Below are 16027 nucleotides of genomic sequence, written 5' to 3'. Positions count from 1 at the left end.
AGATAGAGGCAGTAAAGGATTGGCCAAGACCACAGAACTTGCATGAATTAAGAAGTTTCTTTGGGCTGTGCACATATTACCGGCGATTTGTACCAAACTTTTCCAGCGTAGCCCATAACCTCCATGAGCTTACAAGAAAAGATAAAGCTTTTGAATGGAAGAAGGAGCAAGAAGTAGCTTTCCAAACATTGAAAGAGCGTTTGTCCACTGCCCCAATGTTGGCATATCCGATTCCAGGAGCAACGTTTATTCTAGATACAGATGCGAGCGGATATGCTATAGGAGGCGTTTTATCACAACTAGTCGATGGACAGGAGAAGGTAGTTGCATATTACAGCCGTTCGATTGGAAAACCAGAGAGGAACTACTGCGTTACGCGGAGAGAGCTGTTGGCATTGGTAGAGTGCATTAAACATTTTCACAAATACCTCTTTGGCCAGCGATTCCGTGTCAGGACATATCACGCAGCTTTAAAATGGCTTCTGCAGTTCCGTAACCCGGAAGGAAAATTGGCACGGTGGATCGAGCGACTACAAAGTTATGACTTTTCCATTGAGCATCGAAAAGGTAGTACCCATGGAAATGCCGATGCAATGTCACGAAGACCATGTACTTTGGAATGGAAACACTGTTCAAAATCCGAGGCTAAAGAAGACATTATAGTTGTCCGGCTAATGACTATAACATGTACAGATGAATGGGACAAGGAACATCCAAGAAAGTGTCAGCTAGAAGATACAGATCTGTCACGTGTTATGCAAGGGCTCGAACGAAACGAAAGAACAAACAGAGAAGAGATGTCATCAGAGAGTCCCATTGCGAAGTCATATTGGGCACAGTGGAACAGTTTAGAATTGATATCCGGATGCCTTCATCGAGTAAGGGAGAGTGAGGATGGTAAATGCAAGAAGAAACTGATAGTTGGTCCCAGAAAGAGGATTCCTGACGTGCTCAGCGAGCTGCATAATGGTCCAAGCGGAGGTCATCTTGGAATCACGAAGACGCTCGAGAAGATTAAACATAGATTCTATTGGGTTGGTCGCCGTCAGTCGGTCACTGAGTGGATTGCGAACTGCGAGGTTTGCAGCAGAGCGAAAGGGCGCAGAACCCGAAGTCTTGGCCAGATGAAGCAATATAACTCAGGTGCGCCATTTGAAAGGATCGCTATGGATGTCGCCGGTCCATTTCCTACTAGCAACGGCGGAAACAAATATGTACTGGTAGTTATGGATTATTTCAGCAAATAGCCAGATGTATACCCAATCCCAAATCAAGAAGCGGAAACGGTAGCAGAAGTGTTTATAAACAATTGGGTTGCAAGGTATGGTGTACCAATGGAGTTACATTCTGACCAAGGCAGGAATTTCGAATCAGCTGTGATGTTCCAGGAAATGTGTAAATCATTGGGCATTCGAAAAACACGGACAACTGCATTGCATTCTCAATCCGATGGTATGGTAGAACGATTCAATAGAACATTGGAGGAGCACTTAAGGAAAGTAATAGACAAGTACCATAAGGAGTGGGATACCCGCATACCATTATTCTTGATGGCTTACCGATCAGCAGTGCATGAGACAACGGGCCAAACCCCTGTAAAAGTAATTTTTGGCAATGACCTCAGACTGCCAGCTGATTTGAAGTTTGGGATAGATGCCGATGCGGAGAGAAATGTGAAGAAATCCACTGGTGTTTTGGAAGAAGAGCTGAGAGAAATACACGATCTAATAAGGCAACGAACAAAGATTATGAGTGACAAGATGAAAGCCAGATACGATAAAGCAGTTAATTCGGAAGGTTTTCAGGAAGGAGATGTGGTGCTGTTATACAACCCACAACGTAAAAAAGGTTTGTCCCCGAAATTGCAGTGTAATTGGGAAGGCCCATACAAAGTTGTAAAACGGATCAACGATGTAGTTTACCGCATACAAACCATCGGTAAACCACGAACCAAAATGAAAGTGGTCCATTTGGAAAGGCTGGCAACGTTTAGATCGGCAGATTTGTCAATCGGGACGATCAGATTTAGGTGGAGGGTAGTGTTACGAATATTAGCAAAACTAAGGGGTGCTGCTATCTCTAAGCCGATGCTAAACAGTGATATCATGCACATCCATAGATCAATCATTATGTGTCTACATAAACGAAACAATAATTGCGTCTACACATATGTACCATGTACGTATACGAGCAGCGGAGAATAAATGCACAAACACATGCATATATCTGAGATACTCCTGAAAGTATGCAATGAGAGCAGCTATAAAATCGTGCAATTGTAGTTACAGCTGAGAAGTTTGAGAGCTGATGGCAACTAGTAGATTCTGTAAGCGCCTAGAAGATGCGAACGCTGAAATCGGAGAGTATAAAAGGCAGCAAATGTAGAGGCGCAGGAATTCAGTTTGATTTGAGCTATCAAGCAGTTTCGATTAAGACGCTATCTAGCGAGCCATAGCAGTATTATTTTGAAATTCAGTTTCATTTAAGCTATCAGTTTGGTTATTAAGCCAGCTAGTTGCAAAGTATAAGTGTTATTGTGAAATACTTTAATAAAGGCCATTTTTCCATTATTCAAAATTGGAGTTATTTATTCAACAGTTTAGTGATACGAAATTAACAAAAGGGCAAATAAGAGGATTTGCAAGTAAATTCGTTACGATATGCTGAAACTTCACTTCATAAGAGATAAGCAGTGTCAAATGTTCCTCCCGGTTGGAAGATAAATTCGTTAATTGGCGCTTAACCGTTTAGGAGATGCTGGTCGTTGCGTAACAAGTCACTCCAGCTAACCCTGTTTCGCAATAACTGACGCCAATAGGGGGCACCAAGAGAGATCAAAGTCTTCCCCCATCAGCTTCTCCGAACTCAGTGGAGATCTTCCCATAACTTGCCCACGCCAGCAAAAGCGCTGTAGCTCTTCGCAGCTTAGCTAAACAGCATCGTTCAGTTGGAGTATGATAGTTCATTGAGGCTGAATGTACCGGCGTCTGCCGCCGTGGTCTAGAGCTAGTGTGTTGGCCTATCCATCAAAAATATTTAAGAAAATTTTTATAAATGGTATCGATTGTCCCTCGGCATTACCTTGGCACCAAAAGTTCGTCCGCCTTAGCAGATAAAGTTTTGGTTCGGCATAGACCATGTATTTAGGTGAGCCAGTTTGTAGAAAAATGAATACACGATACGTATCCTTCAAATTGGATGGAAAGCTAGACCTTAATATCCTCGGATATATGTCACACCAAATTTTTATTATTAGTAGGTATGTATCTCTTACGTACACCTTGGCACAACAATTTGTTGAAGAAAATTCCTCAGAAGATGATCGTGGCATGATGCTTCTTTTTGCGGGAAACCACAATACAATTCCGAATTGAAAATTCTGGATTGCGGTTGACCGTTGAGATTTCTTTCCCACTAAAAAAAGTAATTTCCACCAATAAAAAATTCGGTTTTGGATAAAATATCATAATATTAATGGTAGAAAGCAAAAATATATGGTAATTCTATACGACAGCATGACACTGGTAATACGCGTTCAAAAATACCGAGAGAGGTGTAAAAAGACTCGTATTGACCTCGACAACAATAATCCGAAGGCGGAAAATAAAAGTTTTAGATCGTTCAAAAGATATTAACAAGAAACCAAAAAATGACCCCAGAGTGCTCCGAAACCCAGGGTGGTGGAATCCATAGCTTTTTGCGCAGAACACCTTTCTGCATTGGCCGCCTTTGACTGCGCTTATAAAAAATTACCTTGGGTGGGTCCAACACCGGTTTTGAGACCAAAATTAAATCCGCGCAAAACACTTATGTTCACAATTTTTTTTTTGTGGATACACCAAAATCATCAAAATTACAACAACCGCATGAAAATTTTCAAAATTTCAAAATTTCTTTTGTAAATATCTCTTGACATACCCAACATATTTTACCTCCGCTTTCGGATTCGCGATCCTGGATCCAAAACGCGTCTTTTGATACCCTTTTTCATATTTTTTGACGTGTCATGCTGTCGTATAGAATTACCAAATATATTATATCTCTGTTATGAAAACAAACCCAAAATAAAAAAATTTAAATGTGAGAGCAGTGAGAATTTAAAAATTTTTTTAAACGCCATTTCGGCTCTCACCGGTTTTTCCTTGTAATATTTATACCATGCTTCATGCCATAAAGTACTACCGTTATCCAATCAAAGTTTTAATACCCCTGTGTACAAGTACACATTGGGTATAAAAAATAGCGTCCCCTCTTTGTAAAATGCTGGATACGCCCTTGCATACACACAAGCTTTTGGCTTAACGAGCAATTCCTTTTGCAAATGAATTAATAATTGTAATGATCTTTTACTTAGAAACAATCTATGAAGAGTATAAGTCAGAGCGTTTATCTTCATCTGGAAAGAAGTAGACAATCAGTGCTTGGTTCAGTTTACAAGTGATAAGGACTGTATTCATTGTAATGTAATATAAGTACATCTGAACATATGACATTTGTGTGTGTTAACTTGCATAAGTAGTTGAATATAAAATCAAACATTCAAATCAAATTAAAAAAATTGTGATAGTAAAAAATTTAAATTAAAAGTAAGGTGCTTTCAACTGGCTATGTACGTAATAAAGTGCTATCAAACACTTAAGGCATTAATGAATTTTTAAAAAGAGCGTCGCATACGTAGTATATACCTACATACATACATATGATACATATGTATGTATTTAGTATAAAGTATATTTTAAGAAATTATGAACGAAAATAATACGTTAAATACTGCTCTTTGTCCCACTGATATGCGATTATAGTTGCCTGAATGTGATTAAAAAACTCTCACTACCTCTCCCACATTTGCCCATTGCTCGACACCCACTCTCAGCCAACTAAAGTTTGACTACCCAGTAAACACCGGAATAACAATCCTAAAGAGATTGTCAATCTTATACCAGTTCCACACAGATGAATAATGAAGTAATTGTCTATGGAATCCGAAATCTAGTTTTGTTTATTGTTTCGGATTTTATTTTAATCAAAAACATATAATTTTCAATAATTTACGAAGAATAGAAAAACACAAAAAAGTTTAATTTTTGCAGCGAAAGATAATGGGCGATTTTTCTTTTCTAAAGCCTAAGAATTTTTTCTCTGCGCTTAGATGCTCAAAAGGTATGTCTTTATAAAAATTAGGCACTTATTTCGTTAGGTGCAACATCTACTAATGAATTGTGGCGCATACATTTTATTTTGATTGCCATATATGTAAATTAAGGAGGAAACGAATGCTATCCATTTTTATAATTTTGTTAAAAACAACGTAAGATTTTCTCAGCACGGATGTTCGTTAATGAAGCAACTGGCATTGTGTGAAAAGGAGAGCTTAATTATTTAAAAAAAAAAAATAAAAAAATTTATTATTTAATAAAATAAAATTGTGTTTCCATTAAGCTTCTGTGTGAAATCGGTATTACATTGATTTCCATTTCATCAATTGAAACTAAACGTTTTATCACACTCTTTACTAACATTTTTTTTAAATTATTATTGGCCTTCCATCTTTAAATTTATTAAATTATTTTATAAGCTCGAGGCCTTATCCAAATAAAACACAGTGTAATACTTTTTATTTGATGATGATGACTTCAGACTGAAGTCGAAATATCGAAAATACAAATACAAATTATTACTCTTTACTAACTTCAAAACAAATTGATAAATATTTGAAAGGACATTTCGGTTCCCTTTAGATTTGGTCATATTAGAGATGGGTTTAAAATATAGTGACGCATAACCCATATTAAGTAAGTTCTCAAAAGCTTTTAAGATTGTGATTGAACAAAAATCTTTATTGGGCTGTTGCAGAGAAATATAAAGAAGTCTCTATATTAGTGATGCTACGAATATTTTTATTCGCTTCCTCTAACCGAATTTGCTTCGCATCAAATGATTCAAAAGTTTTGCTCTTGTGTACGCTGTACATGTATGTATGTATCAAGCCCATAGTTTAGATGTTTTTGTTTGACATATTTCAAAAGTAATATGATTTTTAAGTATTTTTAATGACGTATAATATTCTAGAGAACCCTCTGGCGACCTTTAAACTATTTTGCTCGAACTATCCATATGAACCTTTGAGTGGGATAAACGGGTTAAAATGTTCTACGAAATTGTTTCTCGTAAAATTTTACCATACGCCATGAAACAACATACTTCTTATTGAGTTTTACCTATTTTTTTCAAACGTTTTAAAACACTCATATATTGCAGATTTCAATAGACCATAGGAAAGAATGTAACACGATTTTGAGGTAGACAGATGTATATACATAGGTCTTTCATATACAGTTTTTATTTTAATAAAGCGGGAAGATCTTTAGAACAACAATTTTTACCTTCTATTTTTTCTTCGTTTAAGATTTTTCTATTAAGTATTTAAATTAACAACATATAGCGATTTTTTTATTGTATGTATTGTAGTGATCCATTTCGGAATCGACGTCGAGCCTCAATTGCACCTTTACCTTCATTACGTCTCAACAGCAAAGAGATGCTTGCAAGCGATTACGATACTCACAGCCTGGCAAGCAATCAGGCATCGATCACCAGCGTTAATTCGTTGGCGAGTTTGTTAAGAGAAAAAATGAATGTTAGTACCCAATAAAGTTTCTTGTATTACTTTTTTTTTAATATTTACATATGTACACCCAGCCAGCATTTTTTGAAAATTTTGATCAAAAAATATTTAAATATCATACCCCAAGATGATTAAAAACGTTCAAATTTAAAAGCATTTTCTGTTCGAAAATTAACGTATCGTCGGGAGACAAATGTAACATAAATGTGATTATTCTTGAATAATCACTTATGATTCCTATTTCGAAACGCTTTTTATTCATATTTGATATCATTGTAAAATTGAGCTTTAATAGTTTTAGAGTAATATTTGACTGCTTTTCATAGTCATTTTCTGATCATATTCGTGAATATATTTCAATCGTTTTGGTTGAGATTTTTGAATCATTTTTGAATGCCATTATAATGCATTTATTCTTCATATCTCATTCAAAATAGGATACTACATAATAATCTTATTTCAGCAGGGGAAGAAAGCATGCGAAAGTGAGCTATTCGAACCACAGCTAACTCGCAAACAAACTTGACCGATATACATATACCTGCGACTACAACATCCAACATCAGCATTATCGTCTGCATCTTAAAATACGGATACGATACGGGATGTTGAAGCCGTATCCAGGTATGTCAAGATAGTTTCACTTACCTGGGGTTCAAATAGCTCACAACCTATGTATGTATTGTCCAATCATTATGTATTTTCTGGGAAGCTGAAGGGGAGAAATGGTTGGGGAAATCTTCGTTCACGACCAGCATTATATTATTTTTGTCATGAAGAATATCTTTTGCATAAATAATAAAATTTTTATATATTTTTTCTTAGCTTCATGATTGAAAAAATCTGTGTATGTGAAAAAAATAAAATTTTTAATGAAAAGTAAAATTTCAACAAGTATAAAATTCATTATTCAGTCAACAAATATAATCATAAAAGATTCAGAAAGCTGAATGAAAAGTGATTATAAATTTTTGATCACCTAAAGTAAATACATTTGATTCAAATATGATTCCAAAATGCGATTGAAAAACTATATTCAGTTTTCGATCATCAAATGTAAGCAGATTTGATTATTCTTTTTGTTGGTTTTTATGAAATATTAAAACTTAGCCATTAAAGGACCTCAAAAATGATTCCAAAAAGTGATCGAAAATTCCTTTTAGTTTTTCATCATCAAAAGTATTTATATTTGATTATTTCTTTTGTTCAATTGTATGATAACTCATTATTTAGTCAGAAAGAGTAATCAAATTTGTCAAATTGGAAATTCAAAATTGAATCACCTAAATGCTGAGTGGGCATATTTTATCTGTTTATTTTTTAAGGCATTTCCGCAGATGATACGAAAAAAGAAGCACGAAACTAAGGACTATAAAATCAAAATATTTGTCACACTACTGTTTTTTATCATCGTCTTTCTGGTAAGGTCAATACGGAATAACAACACATCATTTCATATTCTAATCCAAAAATTAGTTCGCTTCTTCCGCTATGGGTAAAGAGTATATAAATACTGCAAGAACATTTGAATCCAGTGTCACTATATTCTTGTTCTGATTCGGCGGAAATTCGCACATACTGCGACTTCACCAAGTATTGGAGCAATACTTTGGCCCTTTATGTCGTATGGATCTGCGACCTGTCCACTAGCTCAAAGCATGCGCTCGTCACCTGCCGTTGGAGGTTAAGAACAAATCCCTCTGACCATCTCAAAGAAGCAATATTTTTCACACCAGCTAAATCTAATGGCGGCCGTCGTGGTGTGGTGGTAGCGTGCTATGCCTACCACCCCGATGATCATGGGTTTCGTTCCCGGGCAACATTAAAAATTTGGAAACAAGCTTTTTTTAATTAGAAACAAAGATTTTCTAAGCGCTGTCGTCCCTCGCAGTGATTTGGCAAACACTCCGAGTGTATTTCTGCCATGAAAATCTTCTCAGTGGAAACACATCTGCTTTGTAGATGCCGTTCGGAGTCGGCATAAAACATTTGGGTCCCGCACAGAAAATCAGTATAGAAAATTAAAAAAGGGAAAACGATGCAAATTGGAAGAGAGGCTCGGTCTTAATCTCTTCTGAGGTATATTCGGTTTTGTATTTTTTTTTAACTTAATCTCATTGTAAAATGGATTCTTACGATCTTTAGCGTACTTCACCACGCCATTCATTCATTCACCCTTTGACCTCTCTAAAAAAAACAAGCAACTTTCACATCCGTGCTCTCTGTTGTTGACTTTTGCCATTATTTTTACCTCTAAGCTTTCGGAGTAGTTGTTTCCTCAGTATTTGGGTCACTTTGTCCTACAGCTTTAAACCTAATTGTCTTGTTCGTCTTCTTAGCCAGCGTCACGACCTGTAAATGTGGCCTTTGTGGCTCTTCATACCATTGCAGTAGGGAGGGTGTCTCACGGCAAAGCTCCTATCAGCGCACTGTGCCAAGAGCTCTGTATCCCAAACGGCTGTGTCGATCGCGTCTTCAAACTACTGAACAATTATCAAAGTTGCTTGATACAGAGATAGGGTTCTCCTGCTCTGTCTGCTGAGTACCCTTCTCCACTTTCCGCTGCCTTCACTCTCCAAGTCAACCGCATCGCTTTTAGGGTCCTCATTCTCCCTGGCCTCAGCTGTAGACTCCTTTTCTCCTACTTATTATATTCTTTGTATGATTCTGAGTGATTCATGGTCGTGCGGCTACCACAAGGGGGTCCAGCGGTTTAATTTTAACTATGGAGAACAAAAACTGTTCGCCCCACTAGGGGCGAGGGAAGGCTCCGGCGAAATACAGCAGAATACCCCATGCGGAAAATCATCCAAAAGACACGCTTCGCATAGCGTCCTGAGTTTGTAGGGTGGGCTGTTCTTGATCACCGATATCCCGCCACCCTCCTATGAGTTGGAATGGCCTTAATGAAAGCCATTAAACCGATCAACTGTATTCTATGGTGTTCGGATAAGCCCTTCCACAAACAACCAGGTGCTTCCCCTAGTAAAGTGGTTTCATTTTTTACATTTTGTAGCACATTTTACTATTCATGTACAAATTTACAAAATGATCATAATAATTAAATTTATTGTAGATCGGTTATGCCTACGTCACTTATCATCGAGAGATTTTGACTCGTTCTTATTTTGACAAGATCAAGTTTAGTTCACTGGATCGCACTTTCAGTATTTTGAGTCACGAAGACAAAGAGGTTATACGAGGTAACCTGGGTCTCTCAATTAGTTCGGACAGCATTCCATTCTACTGTCTAGAGGATCACCGTAAGAATGATGGCAGTGTTTGTTTGGAATGGAATGGCATAGCAAGACTTTATATGAATTTCCAAAACATGAATGTGTTCCGTTGCTACAATATACAATGGCAAGCATTGGGCTCCGGCATTTATCCAACGGATTGTTATGAGTTAAAGCGCGATAATGGACTTTGGTTTGGTGGAGGTTATACCAAGGGCATGGAATGGTCTCTGAGTTCAGCAAATTTCGATTATGCGCCATTTGGTAGTGGAGATGCTAAAGTGCAACAGTTCGGTAATGGAGTAAAACGTTATTTTATAAATTCAATTGGTGTCGCAATGCAAATTGATGATCGTACACCGCTACACATTGCTGTTAATCAAACTGAGAATAGATTCTGCCTTCGAGCGCGCAATGATAATTTTACATTTGTCAATCAACTTACAGAATTTCCAGAATTGTCTTATAAAATTTGCACAACCGAAGATATGCGAAGCCTGCACATGCTTATGACACAACAAAGTCTATGGGATGGTTTGAAAGAGTCTGATATATATACGTTACATACATTGATCGAAGAACCAGTTTGGAAGATACCATACCAAAGTGAGATAACATCAATAAACGAAACCACCATATATAATTATTCAGAAGAGGTTATTGCAATGGGATTTATGCGTTTGGGGCATATTTTGGTGAATGAGTTTTGGCAAAAAAATATTGGCGATTTCACTGTCGATGAAGAGCGTTTTCCAACACTAAAAGATACCATTGAAGTACTGCATAGACGTGGTTTTAAAATTGTCCTCACCATACAACCATTCATTAGTACAGACAGTCCGAATTTCAAAGATGCTGTTAAAAATAAATTATTAATCTATGAACGACATTCAGAACGCAGCATTCCAGCGCTTACACGCTACAAAAGTTCATCTAGCGCTGGTGTCTTGGATATAACAAATAATTCATCGATACCATGGTTAACAGAGAAGTTGGAAAGGTTAAAAAGTGATTATCAAGTGGATAGTTTTTATTTAGATTTAGGAACGGGATATAATTTACCACATTACTATCAGTGCCGTATGACGCTCCATAATCCCGATATGTATGCTAAAATCTTCACAAATAGTATGGAGAGTGTGGGTTTTATTGGCGTATCCAGTGCAAGCGTTGTACCAAAGCCCCCAATTTTTCTGAGCACACCGCCTATAAATTCATCTTGGCAGGGTTTGCGTGAATTATTAACTGTCGTATTGAATTGTGGCATAAATGGTTATCCATTTGTATTGCCAGGTGCTATTGGTGGCGATTATTTTGTTAATCGTACATTAAAAAAAATGGTTTCATTCTATTCGTTAGGTCAACCAGAATTGGCCGAGCAAGAGCTCTTCATACGTTGGATGCAGTTGATGACATTTATGCCATCTATGCAATTTAGTCATTTACCATCTGAATATAAAAGTGATTATATAATTGATCAGACAAAAGAATTGATGACTATACGACAAAAAATCGTAACACCTTTACTGAAGAAATATTTGAGTGAATCAATGAATGAGGGTTTGCCATTGGTGCGCCCATTATGGATGTTGGATCCGCATGATCCGTCTTGCTTGTTGGTTAACGATGAGTTTTCAATTGGCGAGGAATTGATTGTGGCACCAATTTTGGAGGCAGACTCTGAAGAACGTGAAGGTAAATTATAAATTTATTTTATATTCAAATTTTTGTTTTTGCAGAATGGGGCATTGTTCGAACCGAATGCTGTAGTATTTGCAAACATTTTAAAGCAATTCAGTTTCAGTTTAAATTTAGAAAGTTTCATTTGATTTTTAAAAAATTAAAACTTCAATATAGAAATTCCATTTTAAATTTAAAAAAATATTACAAGTCCAGAAAATCATACAACCTGCAAAAAAATAGGAGACAGTCACGCAAAGCGTCAGTTTCACACTATACGTTTAATGACTACTTTCGAACTGGTATTGATAAGACACAGAGCAGGACAGTTAGTAGCCACACTTGTATCAACAGCACTTAAGTTTCAGCTAAACGTTGAATTGGAATTGATTAGTCAAAGACTGCGACTATTTCGAACCACTTACGATTGAACCAGTTAAGAACTCTTTCAAAAGGTCTGCAAAGGGGGGTGATTGCCATTTCGTAGGACAATGCTTAAAGTGTCTGTTGACAGCACTGCGAGGGTACAGAATCAAAACTAGCGCCGTCTCTTAATGCGATAGTTCTGTGCAGTTCAGAACTAGTGCGATTCGTAGCAGTAATAATTCAAGCTCAGAATTGTCGTTTACATTTCAGAAAACACAAATTTAAGTTCTGAATTGTTATGTCTATTTCCGGAAATTAGAACTTGAGCACAGAATTTCAACTGTAAATTGAGAAAACTGTACTGCAAGTTTAGAACTTTACAGTGCAAGTTCAAACTCAGAAAGTAACAACTATGGCAGAACGAAACAGGTGACGGACGGAGTTCAGCTGATTGGTACTTTTTTTAAAATGATTTGACATTTCAACTTCCGACGCAGTACGCTTTTGCAATTGTCCATCGAATTACAAAAACAAAGTACATGGAATTTACATTTAAGTTGGTAAGTATGTCGCCCTGCCGCCACCTTATATGGTTCCGCCATGGTTACAACTGTAGTTCATTTTAAACTCAGAATATTACGACTCATGTTTAGAAAACTGAAATTACAAATTCAAAATATCTATTAAAATTCTGAAAATTGCATTCAAGCTCAGAATTTCCAATTCAATTTTAAATTGTCAAATCAAAAAAGTACAATTTAAGTTAAGAGCATTTCAATGTACGCCTTGAAGATTACATTTTGTTTGCATAGCATAGCTTAGGTTGATCTGGCCGGTAAAGACCGAATTTCTGAAATATTTTGAATATGAATTGCAACTTTCTAAATTTAAACTAAACAAATCACTGCAAAATATATTGGTTCATAAATAGTTTTATTGTATAACTTATTTTATTTTCTCAAATTGACAGTTTACTTACCGCAAGGTGTATGGAAGGATGGCATTGACGGCTCTCTACGTAAGGGTAGTCGTTGGATGCACAATTACAAAGTGCCAAAGGATAAAATAGCTCATTTTATTAAAATGCCTGACAATACAAGATTTTAAACCAAACATTCATTGCTTTAGCATTCCAAGTGGGTTAAGTGTTAATTCATTTTATTTTTTTAATTAAAACATACATTATTATCCAACATACATACATACATACTATATAGGAGAAGCAAAAATCATTTCATTTTTACATCCATTGTATGCAGACCGACCACCGTAGTGTGACGGTAGCGTGCTCCGCCTACCACACCGAAAATCTTGGGTTCAACTCCCGGGCAAAGTAACATCAACAGTTTAGAAATAAGTTTTTTAAACTAGAATAAAGTTTTTCTAATAAATCAAAATGCTTACAAAGGGTGTATTTTAATATTATGCCATACAATAATCCGTGAAAAGCGCAGTTTCGAAAAATCTGCCCGTGAATTAAACTTACGATATAAGGAAACTCGTATACATAAGCTACGTACCGAAACTGTTGCGGCAGCTTTATTCTTTTAAACAATGTACCGAAATAACAAAAAAAACCTTAAGAGAACTATATAAACCATTAATTTTAAAATTTTTTTCGCATCTGTTTACATTTTGCTTCATACGAAGTGTGCAATACTTTATTTTTTATATGGATGAAAATCCCACACAAGGGGCAAAGAAATTTCCGAAACTTGGACTGTCCATTGTTTGAAAACTGCAAACTCAAAAAGTTTCTTAAAATTCTAACAAAAACTTTAATTTTATCGAAAAAGTTTTCGAAATTAGTAGGCAATTCGCTGTAATGGATTATATTTTCGATTGTTTCTACGATTTCTTATATAAAATTTGATTATAACATAGCACATACGATCGTTTTTTTCTATGCAATTTTTCATAGTTTTTTTCTTAACTTTACATCGTTCTCCAAGTAGTTGAAAATAAACGGATCCTACAAGCTGCCAGATCACTGAAGCGTTTTTCAGGCGGAAGTAGTAGCCGTAACCAAAGCAGTAGAAACGCTGCAAGAAAAAAACTTAAACTGCAGCCGCATCTTCTTTTACATTGACAGCCAAGCAGCAATTAAGGCATTAGTCTGGCATAGCACAGCATCTAGGAAAGAATCGGGACAGGGAGAAGCATGCATCTATATTGGATCCCAGGGCATATGGCTGAAAATGGCGCATCCCTCAAAGCTTGCTCCGTAGTCGTCACAACTAGATTGGGCGAGATTAAGAGAAGCCGACGGGTGCACAAGATCAACCAAGCGGGAAAGTCATGGACGAATATCATGTGTAGGTCTTACAAGCTTAGACTAATAAAGTTACTCTTATCACAAAAAAGAGAAGACTGTAGACTCATCACGGTTATTATGACTGGACACTGCCTTCTTGGTAAGTTGGTTTTGTGCTCTTGCCTTGCGCTTGCTAGGCTAAGACTCCAGCTATTAATGCAATACGGCTGTCAGATCTAGAAGCAGCAAGTGGCATAGGTCCAAAAAAGCTGTGAAGTCCTCATAGACCGACCAGTTCAACCTTACCTAACATAACCTAACCTGTCTGCATTATAAAAAACTACCCTAGCTGATCCAACAACGGTTTGGGATCAAAACTAAATTCGTAAAAAGCTCCTTTCTACACAATTTCTTTTTCTTTAGACAACAAAATTACAACAACCTCATGAAAATTTTTAATTTCTTTTGCAAATATCTCTTCACAAAAACAAAATTTTGGGATTTGCGATCCTGGATCCAAAACGCGTATTTTTACACCTCTTCTGATGTTTTCGGATGCGTATTAACAGTATCATGCTTTCGCATAGAAACACCCCTCATTTCGTTACTACAACTTTTTCTTTCTTGGTGCTTGGTAGTTCCAAAGGATTCCAGTGATCCCAGCGAATACCCAGCTTATCAATTTCGGCACCAACATTTTCGACGGTATAAAATAAATCGAATGCAATGACCATTTTACTGTTTCTAAAATGATTACTTTCGAAAATGTTTAATTTTCCGCCAGGAAATGATCAGCCGTTGATTTATCTGCCAAATCATAATTTCAATTGGTTGCCAACATCAATTCTACTTCAACGGAAATTAGTTTTAATTAGTAATGCCAAAAAGTAATTGAGTTGTTTCAAATTTTAGTTGTTTCAATTACAATCCACCGGAGTCGAGTTGTAAACTGTTATAGGGACATTACTTATATTATGTACATATATGTGGAGGTCCACACCAAAACGCAACATTTACATATTTTGATGAAATTTACCTTTTAATGCAGATCCCTTCCACTTGCAGATATCCATCGAAATTTCGAATGGCGAATTTAAAAAATGCAACCAAGTTTTTTCTCTCTAGTTTCCACTTAAAGCATAAATTTATCATATGGTAAATAAACTTTGTCAATTTTCTCGAAACTAAAGATGTAAATGTTTCATTTTGGTATGGACCTCCAGAAATACATATTGACACAGTCATAATAACATACATACACAACATTCGACTACTGTAAATCGTAGGAATAGTATTTATATTTAAACAATTCATTCTTACACATAAAAACTACGCTATTTTGATTTTGTTTAGACATTTTTGAAAAATGTTTAAGTACATTTTGCAGTTACTAACTACTATTATTACATATTATATTTATAAATAAACTTATATTACAACTTGTTATTAATTAATGTTTTGTTTTCTTATCAATATTTATTATAAGTTTTGCACTCTTAATACCAAATTACTAATATTATCGTCTACCTTACAAACGGGCAAATCGTCATTACAGAGTTCGGCATCAGGTGGCTTAAGTGTTACATTACAGCGATTATCTTCAACCACAATGTCATGTTGATCTAAGCACATGACTGAGCGTCGCCTTATTGGTAGTACGCCCTCCGACCATTTACATGTAACCGGACAATATTGCCAAGGACCCGCCCACCAATGTGCTGGACACTGATGTTTATTGCAAGCTCTTATTCCTCGCGCGGGTCGTTTGTTCTGTGCAAAAGTCCAACACAGCTCATCAGCGGATAAAACTACCAAATTTACAGACAGTAGGAAAATAAATTTAAATTTTAAATTATTTTATTGCAA

General features: G+C 36.2%; 2 protein-coding genes across 20 annotated transcripts in view; one reads left to right on the top strand and one right to left on the bottom strand.

Annotated features, from left to right (window-relative positions):
• The window catches only part of LOC137251523 (myogenesis-regulating glycosidase), a 47197-nt gene extending 31569 nt beyond the window's left edge, over nucleotides 1-15628 (top strand). For 8 of the 12 annotated variants that reach the window (XM_067786281.1, XM_067786277.1, XM_067786275.1 and 5 more), the window contains 4 exons: nucleotides 6469-6637; nucleotides 7951-8046; nucleotides 9702-11556; nucleotides 12878-15628. In XM_067786281.1, coding sequence (XP_067642382.1) covers nucleotides 6539-6637; nucleotides 7951-8046; nucleotides 9702-11556; nucleotides 12878-13014 — 2187 coding nt within the window. In that variant the 5' untranslated portion in view covers nucleotides 6469-6538 and the 3' untranslated portion in view covers nucleotides 13015-15628. Of the gene's footprint in view, nucleotides 1-4369; nucleotides 4610-6468; nucleotides 6638-7950; nucleotides 8047-9701; nucleotides 11557-12877 lie in introns of those variants that run through there. The other 4 variants (XM_067786278.1, XM_067786286.1, XM_067786284.1 and 1 more) reach the window with 4 other exon arrangements.
• Nucleotides 13023-16027, bottom strand: part of AdamTS-B (ADAM metallopeptidase with thrombospondin type 1 motif B) — a 73682-nt gene continuing 70677 nt past the window's right edge. For all 8 annotated transcript variants that reach the window (XM_067786267.1, XM_067786266.1, XM_067786268.1 and 5 more), the window contains one exon: nucleotides 13023-15969. In XM_067786267.1, the coding sequence (XP_067642368.1) occupies nucleotides 15641-15969 (329 nt within the window). In that variant the 3' untranslated portion in view covers nucleotides 13023-15640. The remainder of the gene's footprint in view (nucleotides 15970-16027) is intronic.

The sequence above is a fragment of the Eurosta solidaginis genome, chromosome 4 (assembly GCF_040869045.1).
Source record: "Eurosta solidaginis isolate ZX-2024a chromosome 4, ASM4086904v1, whole genome shotgun sequence".
Classification (NCBI taxonomy): domain Eukaryota; kingdom Metazoa; phylum Arthropoda; class Insecta; order Diptera; family Tephritidae; genus Eurosta; species Eurosta solidaginis.
Note: the sequence above shows the minus strand (reverse complement) of the source record. Positions and strands in the feature narration are given on the sequence as shown.